We start from the raw sequence: 18508 nt of genomic DNA on the forward strand, positions 1-18508 counted from the left end.
AAATATTTGCATCCCACACCAGAGCACTGCCCCTGCTGGGGAGGAGCAGCCCTGCCAAGCTGTGCACAGATATGGAATAGGTTTTTGTTGCTGCTTTTGGTGTGTCCCCAGAGGGACCTGGAGCTGCAGAGGTCACTGGTGTGTGTGGGCATTGCCCTCTCAGAGGGTTGTGCCCTGCTGTGTTTAACAGCGACCGCTGGCCTTGGGAATGGTTCCACTTTGGGCAAAACTCTGCTCCTGCACCCAGACCTGGCCTCAGGAGCATCTGGCAGCTGCTCCAGCATAAAAAACAGCTCAGAAATCCACGGAATCAGATTTTCCCTTCTTTAACCACACAGTAATAGGATTTGACACTCTTCAGCGAGGCGAAGGCCACGCAGCTCCACCAGTGCTGACAAACACGGCACGAACAAAAGCCAGCTACAAGAAATTATATTCTCCTTTTATTTACCTATGACCATGACAATGCAGGGTTGTTTTCTAGCTGCAGAGATGCTTTGCACTGTAAACTGGGAGGCAGGCAGTGCAGCCTGCCCTGCCAGGGCCAGCAGGAACCCCTGCTTCCCAAACACAGCATTGTTATCAGAGTCAGGAGAGCGGCTGCTGCACAGAGTTGCTTTTCTCCATCACCAAACCCTCCGTCGTCAGGGCATCAGAATATTGATATTTACACCAGGCTCCCCCAGCGGCCCGCTGCCAGGGAATGGGGCTGGCACACAAAACCCGCTACCTTACAAAATCTACACACCTGGAAAAAGAAAAAGGCATCCACTCCGCCGGAGAACTCGGCCGCGACACACACGAATATTGCACTTGTAACTTGGGAATGGGGAGGACACGGGGGTTCCTATCACACAGCAACGTGTCCAGCTACAGAAGGGCAATAAATAAACCAGGGTGAGGGCAGGAGGGGGTGCTTTGCACACCTCCAGCGCAGGGCAAGGACCTGGCTCTCGCTGCTCCCGGGGGGGCCCACCACGAGCCGAGGAAGCGCCGGGCTCCTGCCAGAGCTGCTCCGGGGCACAGGGAAGCACAGCAGCATCCTGGGGCTGCTCCAGTTCACAAGGCTTTAATCCAGGACCACGTTTGTGTCGGTGCTGCTGTCCCCTTGCCAGAGCCCTGCACGAGATCCCCTCCTCTTCCTCCTCCTCGCCGAGCTGGGCTCACTCTCCACCTTCCAGCAACGCTCGTGGCTGGGGCAGGTGCTTCACAGTAGTCTTGTGGGAGCTTTCCTCCTGCTAAATCCACCCCGAAGGCGTCGTACCAGCGATGGTGGGATGGGTGCTGCAGCAGTGCCAGACTGCTCGGCCTGTCGGTGCCCAGCTCGGTGCCTTCAGCTGCCCCACACCCTGGGGCACGAGCAGAACAACGAGCTCCCACCAGCTCCTGGGAAGGCCTCCACTGCCCAATTCCATGTAAACACACAGCTCCCAGCCTGCCCCGAGACAGTCCTTGGGCCTACAGCGGGGAGCTGCCTTTCTTCTGGTTGATTATGTCCAAGTAGAGGTCGGAGCGGAGGAAGCGGGGGTACGAGTCCTTCTCCATGAGCCCGTAAATCCTCTTCTGTGCCAGGTCAAAGCAGCTGCGGGTGATGTTCTGCAGGTTCTCCTTGGTGTGCTCCCGTGTGTAGGAGTCCAGGTTGACCTGTGGGCAGAGGAACCAGGGCCGGTGAGCAGCTCCCCAGGCAGCCACCGTGCCAGGAGCTGCACACCGGCGTGGGAGCCAGCCTCACCTCCTTGCAGGACTGGATGGCAATGTACTCAGCAAAGATCTTCTTGGCCTTGGAGACCATCTTGGACTGGGACTTGATCTTCTTGAACTCCTCACAAGCCAGCCAGAACTCCAGGTTCTCCTCGCTGAACTCGGTGCGCAGGAAGGCCCTGAAGGCAGCGAGCCCGTCTGTGGGAGACAAGACACGGCTCTACTCCTGCTCACAGCAGGAACAGCCCCACAGCACCCTCAGCTCTGGCTGGGCTGCAGCCCCAACCACCTCCCTGCACTGCCCAAAAACCCCCTGAGCAAACAGGCGGTGATGGCACTGCCAGGGCAGTGCAGCCCGTCCAGGGGCTGAACCCACATCCCAGCCTGGCTGCAGCACCGACAGGCACAGGGAGGCTGGGCTGGCGTGGGGACAGGAGCCCCTGGGCTGAGTGTAGGATGGGGTGCCTGAGAAGGGCTGTCCTCCCTTCTTCAGCGTGTTCTAAAGCAGCTCCTGCTCCATGGGGCTCTGCACAGCCCCAAACTGGGCACAGACATGGATCACTGCCCCCTCCTCCCAAGCTGGGGGCTGCAGCCCCGACCTGAGGCTCTCCCTGGCCTCTGCCACAAGTTCCCCCTGGGCCAGGCAGGAGCAGGAGGGGTGCAGACAAGGGAGAGGCTAATTTGGCTTTGTGCATCCCCAAACACCAGAAGGGATTAACAGAGGAAATCCCAGCTTTATCCAGGCACGTGTCTGGCTATTCCCCTGGCAGCAAACACAAGTTGAAGGGATGGACACACACTTACATTTGTGCAGCAGCAGCTTCTCCAGGGAGTCCCCCCACTTGAGCGCTTCCTCGGGAGTGGGCCTGTGGAAAAAGGACGGCACGTTGGCAAAGCTCAGCAGCAAAAGCTGCTTTTGCTGCCTGCTAAACATTTCCACTGGATTAAAAGCCAGGCTGTTAGCCCAGCACGGCTGCTCCCAGCTCCCAGATCAGCCTCCTGCTAAACGTTTCCAGAGGATAAAGCCACGCTGTGTGCCCGAGGGGCTGGCCCTGGCTCCCACCCTGGTACTGCCACTGGCAGAGCAGTTAAAGCAGAGCCTGACTCTGCATCAGGCAGCACCACAGCAGCTCTGCCGAAAGGAAACCACTGCTTTTAGGCTGGCAGGAAGAAAATCTAACCCCAGAAGGACTGTGCAGGCAGCTGTGGCACTTGGGGTGTCTGAGGAAGAATTGAAGAAGCCCTGGGTGATGCAGAGCTGAAGAAAAGTGGGATTTCAGCTGCCCCATTCAAGCAGCCAGAGAAAGCTGCCAGGAGCAAGAGCAGGGAGGGCTTGTCTCCAGCTGCTGGAGCATCTCCAGAGCAAAGTGGTTTTTCAAACCATCCTCTGGCCAGTTAAAGTTCCATAGACAGGCACTGGGAGAACGCTGCTGTCAGGTAAATTTCCAGCCCAAGCTGCTGCGGTGCCACTGTGCAGGCAGAACCTCTCACCCTCCAGCAGGAGATTTGCAGCCAAAAAAATATTTTAAATGTTCCTCCAGACACAAAAACTTTGTGCACAGCTTCTCCAAACGGGGTGAATACAGCCTCCTTGGAGGTGAGGAGCTCCAGACCACGGTTTGTCCTCAAGTCTCCACGGTCCCCATCCCCATAGTCCCCGTCCCCATGGTCCCCATCCCCACGGTCCCCATCCCCACGGTCCCCATCCCCACACCGCCGCTCGCAGCACCTACTTGAGCGATTTGAGCACTTTGTCCAGCTTGCCGGAGGGGTTGGCTCCGGGGGATTCGTTCCGCCGCCGAAAAATCCCCAGCCGGTTCTTCATGTCCTTGGCTCTAGAGAGAAGAGCGAGCGTGAGCGGGCGGCGAGGGGACCCGCAGCCCCGCGGGGACCGTCCCGCAGCGCAGCCGCGCTCGGCACCTACTCCTTCATGGTGTGCCGGCGCTGCAGGCTGCCCGTGTGCGGCCTCTGCACCGCCAGCAGCATCTCCGCGTGGAACTCCAGCGCCTGCGGCTTGGACAGGTCGCGGAAGAAGGGCATGGCAGCGGGGACAGCCCGAGCGGAGCGGGGACAGCCCCGAGTGGAGCGGGGACAGCCCCGAGCGGAGCGGGGACAGCCCCGAGCGGAGCGGGGACAGCCCCGAGCGGAGCGGAGAGCCCCGAGAGGAGAGGACAGCCCCGAGTACGGCGGATAGACCTGAGCGGAGAGGACAGCCCCGAGAGGAGAGGACAGCCCCGAGAGGAGAGGACAGCCCCGAGTACAGCGGATAGACCTGAGCAGAACGGACAGCCCCGAACGGAGAGGACAGCCCCGAGCAGAACGGACAGCCCCAAGAGGAGAGGACAGCCCCGAGCAGAACACACAGCCCCGAGAGGAAAGGACAGCCCCGAGTACAGCGAATAGCCCCGAGTACAGCGAATAGCCCCGAATGGAGCGGGCAGCCCCGAGCAGAACGGACAGCCCCAAACGAAGCGGGCAGCCCCGAGTACAGCGAATAGCCCCGAGCAGAACGGACAGCCCCGAACGGAGAGGACAGCCCCAGCACAGCGGATAGACCTGAGCAGAACGGACAGCCCCGAGCAGAACGGGCAGCCCCAGCACAGCCCCAGCCCTGCCCAGCACAGCCCCAGCACAGCCCCAGCCCTGCCCAGCACAGCCCCAGCACAGCCCCAGCCCTGCCCAGCTCTGCCCGGGCTCTCTGCCGCCGCCCCGGGCTCTCTGCCGCCGCAGCGGCGGCGCGGATCGGGCAGTGGGAGGGCTCAGCGCGGAGAGCGTTAAAAGGGCGGCGTGGGGCGGCCCGCAGCGTGCGGGTGAGGAAAGGCTGTGCCAGCCCCGCCGCTGCTCGGGACGGCTCTGCTGTTGCTGGGGAAACTCGAGGAAAGGTGGAAAAATCAGCGCCGAGGCGGATAGTGGGGCCTTTCAAGAGACGGCGGGGAAAATAATCACGGCGAGGATTTACGAGGGCTATTTATAGAGCGCAGGCATCCCGCGAAGGCGGAGCGGGCTGAGGAGCAGAGTCCCCGTGTCCCCCCTGCGTGGGCACCCACAGTGCACACCCCACGGGTGTTCACACGTCCGCGGTGCCAGCCCCTGTGGGGCACGGCTTGGGGACATTTCCGTAAGGGGGGGCCGGGATTGGCAGCGCAGGGCGCTGGGGCAAAGCCATCCCATTCTGTCACCCGCCCACGGGTCCCCTCGCTCCAGCATCCCTGGACAGACAGACTAACGGACACACGGCCATGGGGCTCGCGGTTGCTCCAGGGAGCTGCCAGTGACACAAAGTTGTACAGATTTTTGGGAAGCGCCGTGGGAAAAGGAGCCCCCCCCGGGCAGGGATGGGGCGGGCGGTGCTGCCCCCGCGTGGCACCGCGCGGTCACTGCACCCGTGTGACACCGCGGGCACCGGTACCAAAAACCGCCCCAAAACCCCAAAACTGCAACAGTTACAAGTTTTAGCGCTAGGGCCTTGCTTCTCACTCCCTTTTCTGGTAGTTTTCTCCTAGGGGTACTGATCAGTGATACTCATTAAAAAGCAAGTATAATGCTATCTTAATTACATGTGGCTGGAACCCTTATAACTGGAAAGAATTACAGCTTCCATCTGTGTTTTTAATTTCTTCCATTTGAAATACCTCTCCTCGATCTCATCATGAAGTGCACATAGGCAGTGTTTCACTGCCTGTGAATATAATGTATTTATCAAAATTTAAGAGCATCAGTCTTTTCTCAACACACATGGACTCTGCCATCTAAATCTAAAGCTCCTTATCTGACACCATCTCATTAGGCAAGCGGCTGCAGTTTTCACTTTTTGCTCTTTCTGATTCTGCAAATTTAATGTTACACGACCTGCCACAGTAAGGATGCTCAGAGATGCCACCTCTACCTGGCCAAGCCATGCCCAGGGACACGCAGGGTACAGGAGGGATTCAGGACACGGATGCACCACCCCACCCCAGGTGATGTCCTCCAGACCCACAGCTCTCTCCAGTCCCAGGAGGGTAAAACACAGCAACCACTGGGGGAAATAAAAGAAGTGCAACAACCCCAGGGCTCAGTCCAATGAGCCACAGAATGGTTGTGGAGGGTAATTGCCCCCCCCAGTCCCTGGTGCCATCCATACCCTCACGGACAGGGACAGTTTCACAGCCTTCACACCCCCTGGGCTGCGATCCCAGCAGGACACACATCCCGCTGCTGCCAGGCACCCACTAATGTGGGAAAAGCAGATCCAAACACGGAGCCCCAAGACCCAAACACCATCTGCCTCCCATCGCTGTGCCGCCAGCGCCGCCGGCAGCCGGGGAGCCGCCAGCACAGGGGACGAGCCACCCCACAGAGCCTCGAGCAGCAATTTCAGCAATGTCCCCAGCTTAGCAGGGCAGCAGTCGGCACCTGGCAGGGCTGGCAGAGCACTGAACACCCCTTGTGTAACACAGGAGGGTCGCCTCCACAGCACAGCCCTCGGCGCCCGGCCAGCTGGAACACACCAGGCAGGTGATCCTGGCTCCTGGGTGGATTTTCCAGCTGGCCCACACCAGGCAAACACCTTCTAAGGAAGCTCCCCAACTTCCACATGCTGCTGCTCTTGCACACCCTTGCAAAAAAGGAGTAGCACCAACCCAGGCTGTGACAGCCATGGGCAGGACCAGCTCCCAGCTGCGGCCACAGCAAAAATAATTCCACAAAATAATTGCTGATTTCACCCTGGAGCTGCCTCTGAAGTGACCTGCCCCAGCACCCCATCATGGCCAGGAGGCGCAGCACCCTCACCCCGCGCTGCTTCCATCCATCCCCTGGGCAGCACATCCCCGTTCCTCGCAGGATGCTGGGTGTCCTACCTTTCCAGGTATTTTTCGGAGAAGTCCACCATGGCGGGGTACATGGAGGTTGGCCGGGAGAGGAGCGAGGGGCGGCCCGCGGCCCCCGCCCCATAAATAGTCCCGGAGCGGACCGGGCCCCGGCGCGCAGCCAATGGCGCTGCCGAGAGCTCCCCGGAGCATCCCCGGCTCAAGGTGAGCGCGGAGCCCTCTCCCCCCGGCCCAGCCTCCCCCGCCAGCCCCGGGGGCCGGGGGGACGTCCCTGCCGCAAGGGTTTGCTTTTCATTCCGAGTGCTGGCGGGGAAGTAATAAAGAGAGCTAAAAATAGGCGGCAGCGATGAGGCAGCGCGGCCCGACAGTGCCGCTCGCTGGCACAGCCGGGCCGGTCCCCTCGCAGCCTGAGCATCCCAACACGCGTGGCTCCTCCGCCTGCCCGGCACACGCGGGGCACGACACGGGGCACGCAGCCACGGGCATCCCCCGTGGGTCCGGCACCGGCCGGATCCACAGCCCGCCGGAGTTCTCTCCCCAGCATCCTCACTAGTGCGCCTGCCCCCCTCCGCTGCAGCTGTGTTTGAGGACAGCAAAGGCCACGGCTGCCGTGTCCTTGCTCGCACCCGCTTTTTGGCACCCCAAAGCCTTACCGGGAGCAGCAGAGAGCTGCCGCTGTCCCCGGAGGTCCCCGCGGGCCCCGCTCCCACCGCCTGACCCGCGGTGTGAAACCTCCTCATCCCACCTCCCTATTCCATCTCCCCATTCCTCCTCCCCATCCCACCTCCCCATTCCTCCTCCCGGCATGGGGCCAGCGGGAAGGAGGCCCCCAGCTCAGATTTCACTGCTTCCATGTCCTCTCCCTGAACCCGGCCAAGCTGTTGTTCCCAAGAGCCGCTGTCTTCACCGGTGGAAGGGGGTGCTCCCGGCTGGGCAGTGCCCCCAGCACACCCCACCACCCTCCCTCCCTGGAAACAATTCCATCTGAAGTGAGAACCCAGTTCATGGCTTTGCTGCTGGAAAAAGTCAGGGGGAAGTTGGGGATCCTGAGGGCTCCCGGTACCAGCAGGGCTAGGCCGAGGTGTCTGGCCCCACAAACAGCCCTGGCACTCCCTGATGCCACCCCTGATGTGACACTTACAGGCTCTTGCTGCGCTTCTTGCGGGAGGTCTCGTCCCCTTCATCACAGCTGCACTCAGGGTCTGCTCCACTCAGCTGCGGGGAACAGAAAAACAGTGTCTGTCATCACACCAGGACGTGCCCACAGTGTCACTCTGTCACCAACCAGCAGGGCCAGCATCCCCACATCCCCACAGCAGACAGCCCAGACCCACAGCACCCATAGGGCCTCTTCCTCATGATGGCAGCAACATGGGACAAGCTCTTGACACAGGAACCTCCCTGCCCTCACTCATCCTCTGCCATCTGCAGCCCGTGGAGCTCCTGGAGCGTCCAAGGAGACTCCAGGGCAGTGGCCCAGGTACCCTCCAGGTTCGAGGTGCTGACAGTGGAACCTCCTACAGGGAGGACATTCACATCCCCACTCCTGATGCTCCTACTCCTGCTGCTGAGTGGGCACAGGGATCCTGCCACTGCCCAAAGAGCCCCCCAGAACTAGGCTGGGCACCCAAAATCAATCAGGAGTTCTCAGCAGTCCCCAGGCACAAGAAATCAGAGCAGTTCACCTAGAATTGAATCATATCATTGCAGTTTACAAGTCTGCTCTCTGACCACTGCTCCAGGGCAACCTGGACAAGCCGAGGGGATCTGGGATGTGCCGTGGGCTCAGGGCAGCACCTGCACAGCCTCTGAGCCACAAAGGCCGGCAGCAGGCAGGGAGCCCCGGGGATCCCCGCAGCTCGGGGGCTTTGGCATCCATCCCTCCCCACCCGAGCCCCGCCGGCTCATCCCGGGATCATCCCGGCTCATCCCGGGGCTGCCCGGCGCTCCCCGGGATCATCACCCCGGCCGGGCCGTGGGAACCCCGCATCAGCCCCGCGGCCCCGGCCCGAGGTCCGGACACTTCCTTCCATTCTGCGCTCGGCTTTCCGGAGTTTATGGGCCCCGAACAATGCGGCCCTCGCCGAGCACCTTCCCCGGGCCGGCAGACGGACTGGCCGGGGCTGGCCGGGGTTTCCTGCCATTGTCCGGAGAGGCTCCGCGCTCGGGGAGCTCTCGGCAGCTCTCGGCAGAGCTGTCCCGAGGGGTCCCAGCGCTCCCACCGTGCCCAGAAACACACCAGCTGCCGGGGAGACACACCGGGCACGATGGGGTTAAAAGAGGCTGTGCAATGAGCCCCTCTGAAACACTCCCAGATGGGAAAACAACCGAGAACGTTGATGGATGTGATGGCACTGCAGCCCAGGCTGCCCGGTCAGGTGTTGCCAGTGTTCCATTCCCTATGGGAATTGCGCATCAGTGTCCTGCTCCAAAAAACTCCGAGGTTTCACTGAACTATTCAAGGGCGCACACCAATAAAAGTGCTTCCAAAGTGCAGGCAGGGGGTGGCAGTAGCCCAATCCCACAGTGGCTCAGCCCCGTGTCTGGCTTCCCTGACTGCTGCACACCCTCCCCAGGCAGCTGGAGAGGCAGGGCAGGGGGAATGGGACAGTGGGGACAGGGCAATGGCAGCAGAGCACTGGGAATGGGGTGGTGGGAGCAGAGCAGTGGGAACAGGGCAGTGGGAATGGGGCAGTGGGAATGGGGCAGTGGAAACAGGGCAGTGGGAATGGGGTGGTGGGAATGGGGTGGTGGGAATGGGGTGGTGGGAGCAGGGCAGTGGGAGCAGGGCAGTGGGAATAGGGCAATGGGAATGGGGTGGTGGGAGCAGGGCAGTGGGAATGGAGTAGTGGGAATGGGGTGGTGAGAGCACAGCAGTGAACAGGGCAGTGGGAACAGGGCAATAGGAACAGGGCAATGGGAATGGGGCAGTGGAAATAGGGCAGTGGGAACAGGGCAATGGGAATGCAGTGGTGGAAGCAGGGCAGTGGGAACAGGGAGCAGGGCAATGGGATCAGAGCAGTGGGAACAGGGCAGCAGGAACAGGGAGCACCACAATGGGATCAGAGCAGTGGGAACAGGGAAATGGGAGCAGAGCAGTGGGAATGGGGTGGTGGGAGCAGAGCAGTGAACAGGGCAGTGGGAACAGGACAGTGGATGGGGCAGTGGGAGCGGAGCAGTGGGAGCAGGGCAGTGGGAACAGGGAGCAGGGCAATGGGATCAGAGCAATGGGAACAGGGAAATGGGAGCAGAGCAGTGGGAATGGGGTGGTGGGAGCAGGGTGATGTGAGCAGGGAGCAGGGCAGTAGGAACAGGCAGGGGTGCCCAGGAGAACTCGTGGGCAGGGATTTAGGCTCCAGGCAGCCAGAGCTGCTGCAGGCTTGGAACTGGGAGCTGCTGGAGGTGCAGCCACCCCACTGCACTCTCCACCGGCACAGGCTGCCCAATCCCTGCCCCAAAAATCCCAGCCTGGTGTGCACCAGAACAGTTAAACACAGGAGGAGCTCCGTTCACCTCTGTAGGAAAACATCCCCCCAGATGAGAGCAGCAAGCACAGCTGGTGGCTCTGGGGCAGGGGGAGCACAGGGACACAGCCCACCCGGCTCAGGCAGCGCTGCAGGGCTGCAGGGCTGCAAGGCTGCAGGGTTACAGGGTTGCAGGGCTGCAGGCTCGGGGCTGCACACACAGTGGCACTGTGAGCTCTCTGTCAGGGCACTGCTCACGGGACACTCTCAGCCGGCGCTGAGGCTGTCACTGCCTCCCTGACACAAGGGTGACTTTTCTTTTTCGGGGAAAGAGCGGCTCTGAACCCTCCATCTCCTCCTGCATGTTGCTGGCCTCAGTCTCCAATAGAGTTTGGACTCCCCTGCAGACAGCAGCCCCATCCCAGCAGTGTGTAACCCTGGGGAGGGTTCTCACCAGCTGGTCAGGGGCTATGAGCCCAAAACTTCCTCCAGAAAACAGCATCAGGGTGGCTTTTCAAGCAGCGTGGCAGGAGAAGGGTTAACCCAGCATAGGTTTAACCCCAGCATGGGTTTAACGCCAGGGTCTGCAGCAGCCCCTCCTGCCAAGGAGATCATTGCTCTGGAGCAGAATGTGGCCCTGTAAGGTGGTCCCAAGCAGCAGGACATGGTCCTGAGCTGTGAAACAAGGTTCTGAGCTGGGAACACGATCCTGAGCACTGCACTGCAGTCCTGTGCTGAGCAACAGAGCCCCAAGAAGCACCCAGAGCTGAGGATGGGGCAGAGCAGGGTATGGGGCCAGGGGCCACTCTCAGCACCCTGACAGTGCCACCTGGGGAGGATGGGAACAGCAGCACTTCTCATGAATGATCTCTGCATTGGCATCTCCTTCCTGCACCATGCAGCAGGGCCAGCTCTGCTCTGGGGGCTCAGGGAGCACCCCAGAGCCCAGGATTGCACAGGCCAGCCCTGGGCAGAGCTGCCTCAGCACAGCCCCTGCTGCTCCTCTGGCATGGTGGGGTCACACATCACTGCTGAGCACAGCTTTTCCATGAGATGGACCCTCACAGTGGTCAAAGCCCTGCAGAAGACCAGTGGGGCAGAGGGTCACACTGCTCCTGGCACCCCCTGCACAGTGGGGACTGTCACCAGGGATTCTCCCCACTGCTGGGAGCAGCCCTGTGCAAGCCCAGATCCCCACCAGATCTGCCACCAGCAGTCCCAGCACACAGCACTGCCCAGGCCATGGCCCTGCAGGGTGTGGGTGCACTGGTGGCAGTGCCACCCACGGCCCGGCACGCTGCTCTGGGTGCCATGCCCTGGGTGCTGACACCTCCAGAGCCGGTGCCAGGGGCAGGTGTGGGAATGCAGAGCTTCCCTCTGGCTGCCCTGGCAGGTCTGGGACCCTGGCAGGGGTCAGGAACCCCCCTGGACAGAGCCCCCAGAGACACTGTCTGTGACCTCTGTCCATGGAAAAGAGTTTTCAATCTTACAGGATGAATTACAAGCTCTGAGTGTTTGATATAAGTAATAATTAAGTGTGGCACGGGTGCAAAAGTAAAATTTTAGGATTCTAGATTAGGGGTTCAAAGGGGACAAGATGGAGGAAATTGGGTGTGCCTTGTCCTTTTTCTCCTTCTTCATGCCCTCCATGTTTCACTGTGGTGTTGGCATTTTTCTGTTGGTTCAGGCTGGGGACACACTGTCCAATGTAGGTGACAGATATTGGCACGTTATTGTAAATCCAGCACAGGTAGTTTGTGGTATTTAATGTTTGTACCATCCCACTGAGGGCAGAGCCCCACACGCTGCCCTGCAGGACAGAGCTGCGGCAGGGCAGCAGAACATGGTAGAGATAAACAGAATAAACAACCTTGAAACCAGCACAGACCAATTATGGCTTCTGCTTTGGCAGCGGGGCAGAAAGACAGAGACTTTCTACAATCTCGGGATCATCAATAGCCCAGATTCCGACACACAGGGACCCTCTGAGCGCCCAGAAGGGAGCTTTGCCATGCTCATGGCCACAGGGGCTGTGTGGCAGGACACCTCCAGCCCAGGCCTGTCCCCGCACCGCACCAGCCGTGGCTCACGTACCTTCCTGTGGCCCGAGAAGAGCAGGGTCAGCTGGTGCATGGAGCCGCCGTTTTTGACGAGCTCTTTCTTGAGGGTCCTGGGGGAGGGCAGTGCCCAGTGTGTGGCGGTGCCCGGGCTGTCGGGGCAGTGCAGGGTGCTGTCGGAGGTGAAGCAGGGGCCCCTGGGCTCCTGCAGCAGGCTGCCCTCGCTGTGCGTGCGGCGCCGCAGCGAGCCCTGCACGCTCAGCGTGTAGCCGGCCTGCCCGCCCGACCTCTCGATCATGCTGCTGCGCTTCAGCTCCTTCCTGTCCAGGTACTGCTCCTCGCTGTCTTCCTCCTCCTCCTCCTCCTCCTCATCCTCATCTTCCTCCTCATCCTCCTCCTCGTCCTCGCCGTCCGTGCCGCTGCCCGCCGTGCCCGCCGCGCTCTGGCTGAAGGCGCTGTCCAGCCGCAGCTCGGGGATGACAAAGGCTGGCAGGGAGCTGGGCTGCTCCTCTCTCTTTGCAGTGACCACCGGCTGCTTTTCCGCCAGGAGAGGAGCCTGGGTGGCCCCCAGAGCATCCCAGGGCTCGGCCAGAGCCGCTGCCTTGGCAGCCAGAGGGGCATCACCCACTGCTGCCTTCCCGTCCTCCGAGTGCATCTGCCCCGGCTGCTCAGCGTCCGTCTCCAGCATCTGCCAGAGGAGAAGATAAAGAAGGATGAAAGCAGAAGCACCCCAAATCTCTCTAGCCTCCTGTAATTTCTATGGTTTTCCCCCCCTCCACGCAGCCCCCTCTAGGATCCGACCAGCTCAGAGGTATGGGGCTGTGAGGGGAGGAAATACCAGGAGAGGGAAAAGTATTCAAAAGAGGCTCTTACCCCAGGGAAGTTGGAACAGCTCTCTTTATTCTGTGGTGTCCATGGAGAGCGGGGCAAAAGAGAAAGAGCAGGAAGTTTCAGGGGTCTATATAGGTTTTGGACAGGGTGGGCTCTCCTGGCTCCCTGCCAGCCCCATTGGGGCAGGGAGGAGGATCCAGGGGTTATCATGATCAGAGCCACAGAGGCCCGGGGAAAGGGGGGCAAAAGGGTGTCCAGGAGCTCACCGTAACACCCACCTTCCTGGGAAGCCTTTCACCTCCTCACACCCCACCTACACGGCTGGCACTGGTTTGTACAAAGCTAACAGTGCTCTGGTGGGGTAGGATGGCATCATCCCCACATCCCCAGGTGGTGCCAAGTTAACCATTGCTGCCAGCACCCAGCCCTGCTCCGGAGCCCTGGAACACCAAGTTCCCCAGCTGGCAGGAGTGGGATGGTGGCACTCAGCTGCCCCCTCCAGCAGCACTGGTGGGTTTTGGGGAACCCCAGGGTGCCGGCTGGGCTCCAGCCCAGAGGCAGAGCCGTGACAGCATCCTCACCCCGCTGGCTGCTGCGAGCTGCTGCCTGCAGGGATTTCCCCCAAGGGCTGTAGAGAAACCAGCAGCTCATCCAGCAGCTCATCCAGCAGCTCTGGCACCTCCTGCACAGCGTTAACAAATGCCAAAGGGAAGCGCCGGGCTCTGCCCATCCCTGGCTGGCCCCAGCTCAGCCCGTGGCTCTGGGCAAGCCCTACGAAACCACAGCCTCTCCTGCCAGCCCCTGTCAGGGCTTTAAGCCTTTGGGGCTGGTTTTCCCAGGTTTCTTTGAAGCTGGGGAAGGCCTGAGCAAGCTCTGTCCTTTCAGAGGGAAAAGCCCCAGGGAAAGAACCTCCAAGGTTGTTTTTGTGAGCAGGGGGAGCCTGCAATGAGCCCTCCCTTGCCAGAGCAGAGTCCAGTGTGATTTTTCTGTCTAAGCCAAAGGGGCAAAACCAGCCCAGCGAGGGGAAAAAAAACCACCAAAGGAGAGAAAAATCCTCTCTTTAGGAAGCAATTCCCTCCTACACAGATCCTGGGACAGGGACTATTCCACAGTCACCCAGAAAAGAAGTCAGTGTATCCCCAGCTGAAATCCAAGCATTTTCACAAACCCAGTGACAACCAGAGCTGGAGTTAACAAAGACATCCCCTCTGTATAAATGGATTCAGCTTCAAAAAGAGTAGCAGCCCCAGGAGTCAACCCACCCAGCCTCACATCCCATTGGGAAGAGGCACCCAGAGAGTGGACAGAGGTTATCCATGGAGATCCATGGAGATGCCAGCCTGTGACAGCACCCCTGGGAGAACCACCCTGCTGCTGGACCCCTCATCCCCGGAGCACAGAGGTGATAACCACCCCTGGACATCCCCAGGCAGCTGTGTGCAGATGTTGGGCTGCAGAAGCTGCTGTCACCTCCAGGACACACCCCAGGGGGTGTGAGCCCCTGTGCACAGAGGGGACAGCACAGACACCCCCCAGCAGCACCTGCCTGAGCTCGGGGGGCAAAGAGCTGGGCAGGTGAGCCCACATGTGTCCAGCTGTGCCTTGTCCTGGTTTATCACACCCAAAGGGTCCTGGTGTCACCTGCAGCACAGAGAGCACCAGCCCTGTCCATCCCAGCCTGGCTCGCCCCAGCAGCCATTCAGCATCACCTGAACTCCCCCAGTGAGTCTGAAGACAAAAATTCAGAGAGCACGTTGTGCTTGGTCCCTTCATGACATCGCTGTGTCCATGGAACAGCTGGATTTGGTGTCAGGCACAAAGCAAATGCTCCTTTCACCCCACCCTTGGGCTGAAATTACACAGTAATTCCTTGTAGGAAGGGAATGTTCCCAGCCCTGCCCCACCAGGCTGCCATTTGCACCAGCGTGTGCCTCAATGATGCTGCTGGTGCTTTATTTGTCTTGCAATCACTGTCATCATTATCTCATGAAATAATTAGAGGAAAAACCCACACAGCCCTCGAGTCACTCCCCACAAAGCCCTCCCCCAACACTGCCCAGTCCTTCTGCTCACAGTGCTGGGTGCCTGCATCTGATAAGGTCCTAGAAGGAAATGAACAGGCTCCTTTAAAATGAGAGACATTTGGGGATTAAATTAAATCCTTGCACTAATTCAATCAGAGCCTCTGCTGCTCTTCTCTGGCATGGAGGGGATGAGCAGCAGCCTCACCGTGAGCGAGGGTCGGTTCCATCTCGGGCTGGGAGCATCACCAGGGCTGTGAAATCCTGTCTGCTCAGGGCTGAGCTCTGTTCAGCATCACCAGGGCTGTGAAATCCTGTCTGCTCAGGGCTGAGCTCTGCTCAGCATCACCAGGGCTGTGAAATCCTGTCTGCTCAGGGCTGAGCTCTGCTCAGCATCACCTGGGCTGTGAAATCCTGTCTGCTCAGGGCTGAGCTCTGCTCAGCATCACCTGGGCTGGGGAGAGGCAGCAATGCCATCACTGCCAGCCCACAGAGCTGCTCCTGGCTGGAGGCACCAGGGACTTCATCAGCACAAAGCCAAGGCCACCTTGCTGCCCATATCTGACTTGGGACCTCAAGGATGGGGATGGGGATGTGACCAGGTTTCATAGACTCACAAGATGGTTTGGGTTGGAAGGAACTAAAACCCATCTTATGCCATCCCCTTCCATGGGGTCCACTGTCCCAGGCTGCTCCCAGCCCTGTCCAGCCTGGCCTTGGACACTTCCAGGGGTCCAGAGGCAGCCACAGCTTCTCTGGGCACCCTGTGCCAGGGCCTGCCCACCCTCACCACCAGGAATTCCTTCCAAGTATTCCCTCCATCCCTGACCTCTGGCAGTGGGAAACTGTTCCCTCTTGTCCTGTCACTCCAGGGCCTTGTCCAAATTCCCTCTCCAGCTCCCCTAGAGCCCCTTTAGACCCTGAAAGGGGCTCTGAGGCCTCCCTGGAGCCAGTGAGCAGCTTTTCCAGTACCTGAGGGGGGCTGACACCTTCTCGGCACTTCATGTGGCCAAGGGGCTGCTGGAGGAGGCAGCAGTGGAGGTAGTGCTGGTGCTGTCTGAAGGAGGTGCTGTCCTTCCACCTCACAGACTCACCCAAAACATTCCATGCTCTCCCTGCAGCAGCAGCAGCTCAGGAGCCAGCAGCCAACATCTGGATTTCTCCATTCTCAAGGCCTTGGTCTCACTGCTCTCAGCACCCGGGTGTCCCTGACCTCCACGTGCAGATTTCCCTTTTTTCACCACCTGCATCTCCCCCTGCACTCAACAAAGTGGTTTTGCCATCCCCAGCATCTGGGTTTCCCTGTCTGCATCGGGGCAGGTCGAGGGGCTGAGGGGATTTACTCCATCCCCCCAGAGGATCTCACACTTCACTCTTCCAGTTTCTGTCTCAGACTGAGAGGCCAAGGCAGCAATTCCTGAGAAGGGGAAGAGAAAGCAGAAGCAAGAGCAGCCTCTGAAGCCCAGGATGGCTCTCTGACCTCATTTTAGGGAAGGAGGATGATAGGTCTGAGACCAGAGAAACAGCAAGAGGGTTCCTAAGAATAATCTCCTCATTAAACAAATATCAACACACTCCAAAAAAAAGGCAACACTGCCCTGCCTACTCCAACATCCTCAAACCTTGCACCTGTTACCCACTCCTTGGGTTCTTTTTGCCATCATGGATCACTCACTATCTCAAACATTACATTTCTTCAAGTTTGTGAAGTTTAATTGAAACCAAGACAGGGCAGAAGAACTACAAACCCTCTGCTTCTTTGTCTGTACCTCGAGCAGGTTTTTCTGAGCTGCTGCTCACATCCAGGACTGTTCCAGCTCACCAGCAGAGAAAATTTCAACGAGTGCCAGCACAACCTTGACTTCTCCAGCATTCCTTTAAATAATGTGGCCTTGCTGGTGGCCCACAGCTGCGACTTCCAGCTGGGAAAAGCCCAGCCATGAAGGCAGCACAGCTGAGAGCTGAAGCCTGCCCTGCCCTTGCCCGGGTGCTGCCAGCTCTCCTGCTGCCAGAGGTGCTGTCACGTGTGGCATTCCCTGGAATCCCCAGCAAGGGGAGGTCAGGGATTTTTGGGGGGGTTTTTTTGGTTTGGTTTTTTTTTTTTTTTTTGGTTGGTTTTTTATTTTGTTTTGTTTTGTGGGGTTTTTTTGTGGGGTTTTTTGGGGGGTTTTGTTGGGGTTTTTTTTGGTTTTTTTTTCAAAGCCTCTGCCCCTCTCAGTCATGGAGCCACTGTGGCTCAAGGAATGCCTGGCCATGGGGATATTTAATTCAGCCTTTCCTGGCTCCTGATGGGGATGCTCAGGTTTTTTCTTTCTTTTGTGGTGATGCTGAGGAAGAGGAGACAAAACCCAGCTCAGAGAGCTGCCCTGCACCCAGGTACCTTCTCAGCCAAAACCAGGGATTGGGAAAAGCAGGGAAGTCCCTGCAGGCTGCTGGACACAGATGTGAGCAGGAGGGTGAGGGCTGTGCTGCTCCAGCTGTGCTCTCACCCAGGAGGAGTGAATGGACTGCAGGAAGAGCTGATCTTGTGGCTGTCCCTGACCACTCCATCCTCCCTGTGCCTCATAGCTCCTGCTGCCCTTCAAAAACCTTTGCTCTGAAATGCCTCAGCTGTCCCCAGAATCATTTAACTCCATGGGAATGACACCGAGGTTATTTTGGGAGAGATGCAGACAGCAGTGGGTTCCCTGTGCTGGAGGCAATATCCCACCCCACATCAGCTGGATTGCAGCTGATACAAAAAAGAGCACCTACATCATCCAGGGAAACATCAACCATTCCAAAACAGGTCTTTCCTAAAGCAGAAGGAAAATATTTTACAATTTGGGTTCTTAGCATGGGACAAACTGTGCCCAGATCCACCAGATCGGAAACTTTTAACTGTGAAAGGCTGTTGAGCACCTCAGGATTTCAAAGTGACAACTAAGAACCAAGGAAGCTCACAGCTACAGGGAACAGCACCTAAAGCACAGCACGGGGCTGAGGAGAAGAAAGCAAAGCCAGAAATGCAAAGCAGAACTACCAAAACTTGAGAAAATCTTTGTGGGAGTAATTGTGAAAGTGCTGACGAGGAGCATTCCCCGAGCTCTGCTCCTCACCCTCTGCGAGGCCGGCCAGAGCCCAGGGCTCGCTGCACAGCCAGGCTTCCTACCCTCACCCTGCTTCATTACTGCACAATGAATAATTGATCCCGAGCAATTAGTGTAACAGCAAAAGCGGCGCGGATGTATGAACCCGAGCAGCAGCAGCGCCTGGGGCAGGGCAGTGATGGTGGAGGTGCAGATGGGAGATGGGAGGGTGATGTTTGTACCGCCCTAAAATCCCGGCCATGGGCAGGAGAAACTCTCCTGGGGGAGGAAGCACGGGAGGATGCCGTGATCCCTGCACAGACCCCGCTCCCCATCCTGCGATCCCGGCGGGTCGTTGTGCACGGGGCTCTGCCCAGCCCCAGCCCCGCGGCTCCCCACGTTCACCCGAGGGCAGCACCCCGCGCCGGGGACAGGAGCTCGGTGCAGGCTCAGCTCGCACCCCACGTCTCGGTGTCATCATCTGGTCCCAAGCCGGGACCCCAAGCCTCTCCACGCCGTCAGCAGGGACTCGACACCGCTGCCAGCCCCGAGCCG

General features: G+C 59.3%; 1 protein-coding gene across 6 annotated transcripts in view; it reads right to left on the reverse strand.

The window, feature by feature from the left end:
* Positions 1-421: 421 nt before the first annotated feature.
* Positions 422-18508, reverse strand: part of RGS3 (regulator of G protein signaling 3) — a 77044-nt gene continuing 58957 nt past the window's right edge. For 4 of the 6 annotated variants that reach the window (XM_032751427.3, XM_072936553.1, XM_030286601.4 and 1 more), the window contains 6 exons: positions 12071-12721; positions 7654-7727; positions 3435-3536; positions 2506-2567; positions 1733-1899; positions 422-1644 (listed from right to left, as the gene is read on the reverse strand). In XM_032751427.3, coding sequence (XP_032607318.3) covers positions 1459-1644; positions 1733-1899; positions 2506-2567; positions 3435-3536; positions 7654-7727; positions 12071-12721 — 1242 coding nt within the window. In that variant the 3' untranslated portion in view covers positions 422-1458. Of the gene's footprint in view, positions 1645-1732; positions 1900-2505; positions 2568-3434; positions 3537-3625; positions 4320-6542; positions 6909-7653; positions 7728-12070; positions 12722-18508 lie in introns of those variants that run through there. The other 2 variants (XM_030286606.4, XM_030286605.4) reach the window with 2 other exon arrangements.

This window comes from Taeniopygia guttata, chromosome 17 (genome assembly GCF_048771995.1).
Source record: "Taeniopygia guttata chromosome 17, bTaeGut7.mat, whole genome shotgun sequence".
Taxonomy (NCBI): domain Eukaryota; kingdom Metazoa; phylum Chordata; class Aves; order Passeriformes; family Estrildidae; genus Taeniopygia; species Taeniopygia guttata.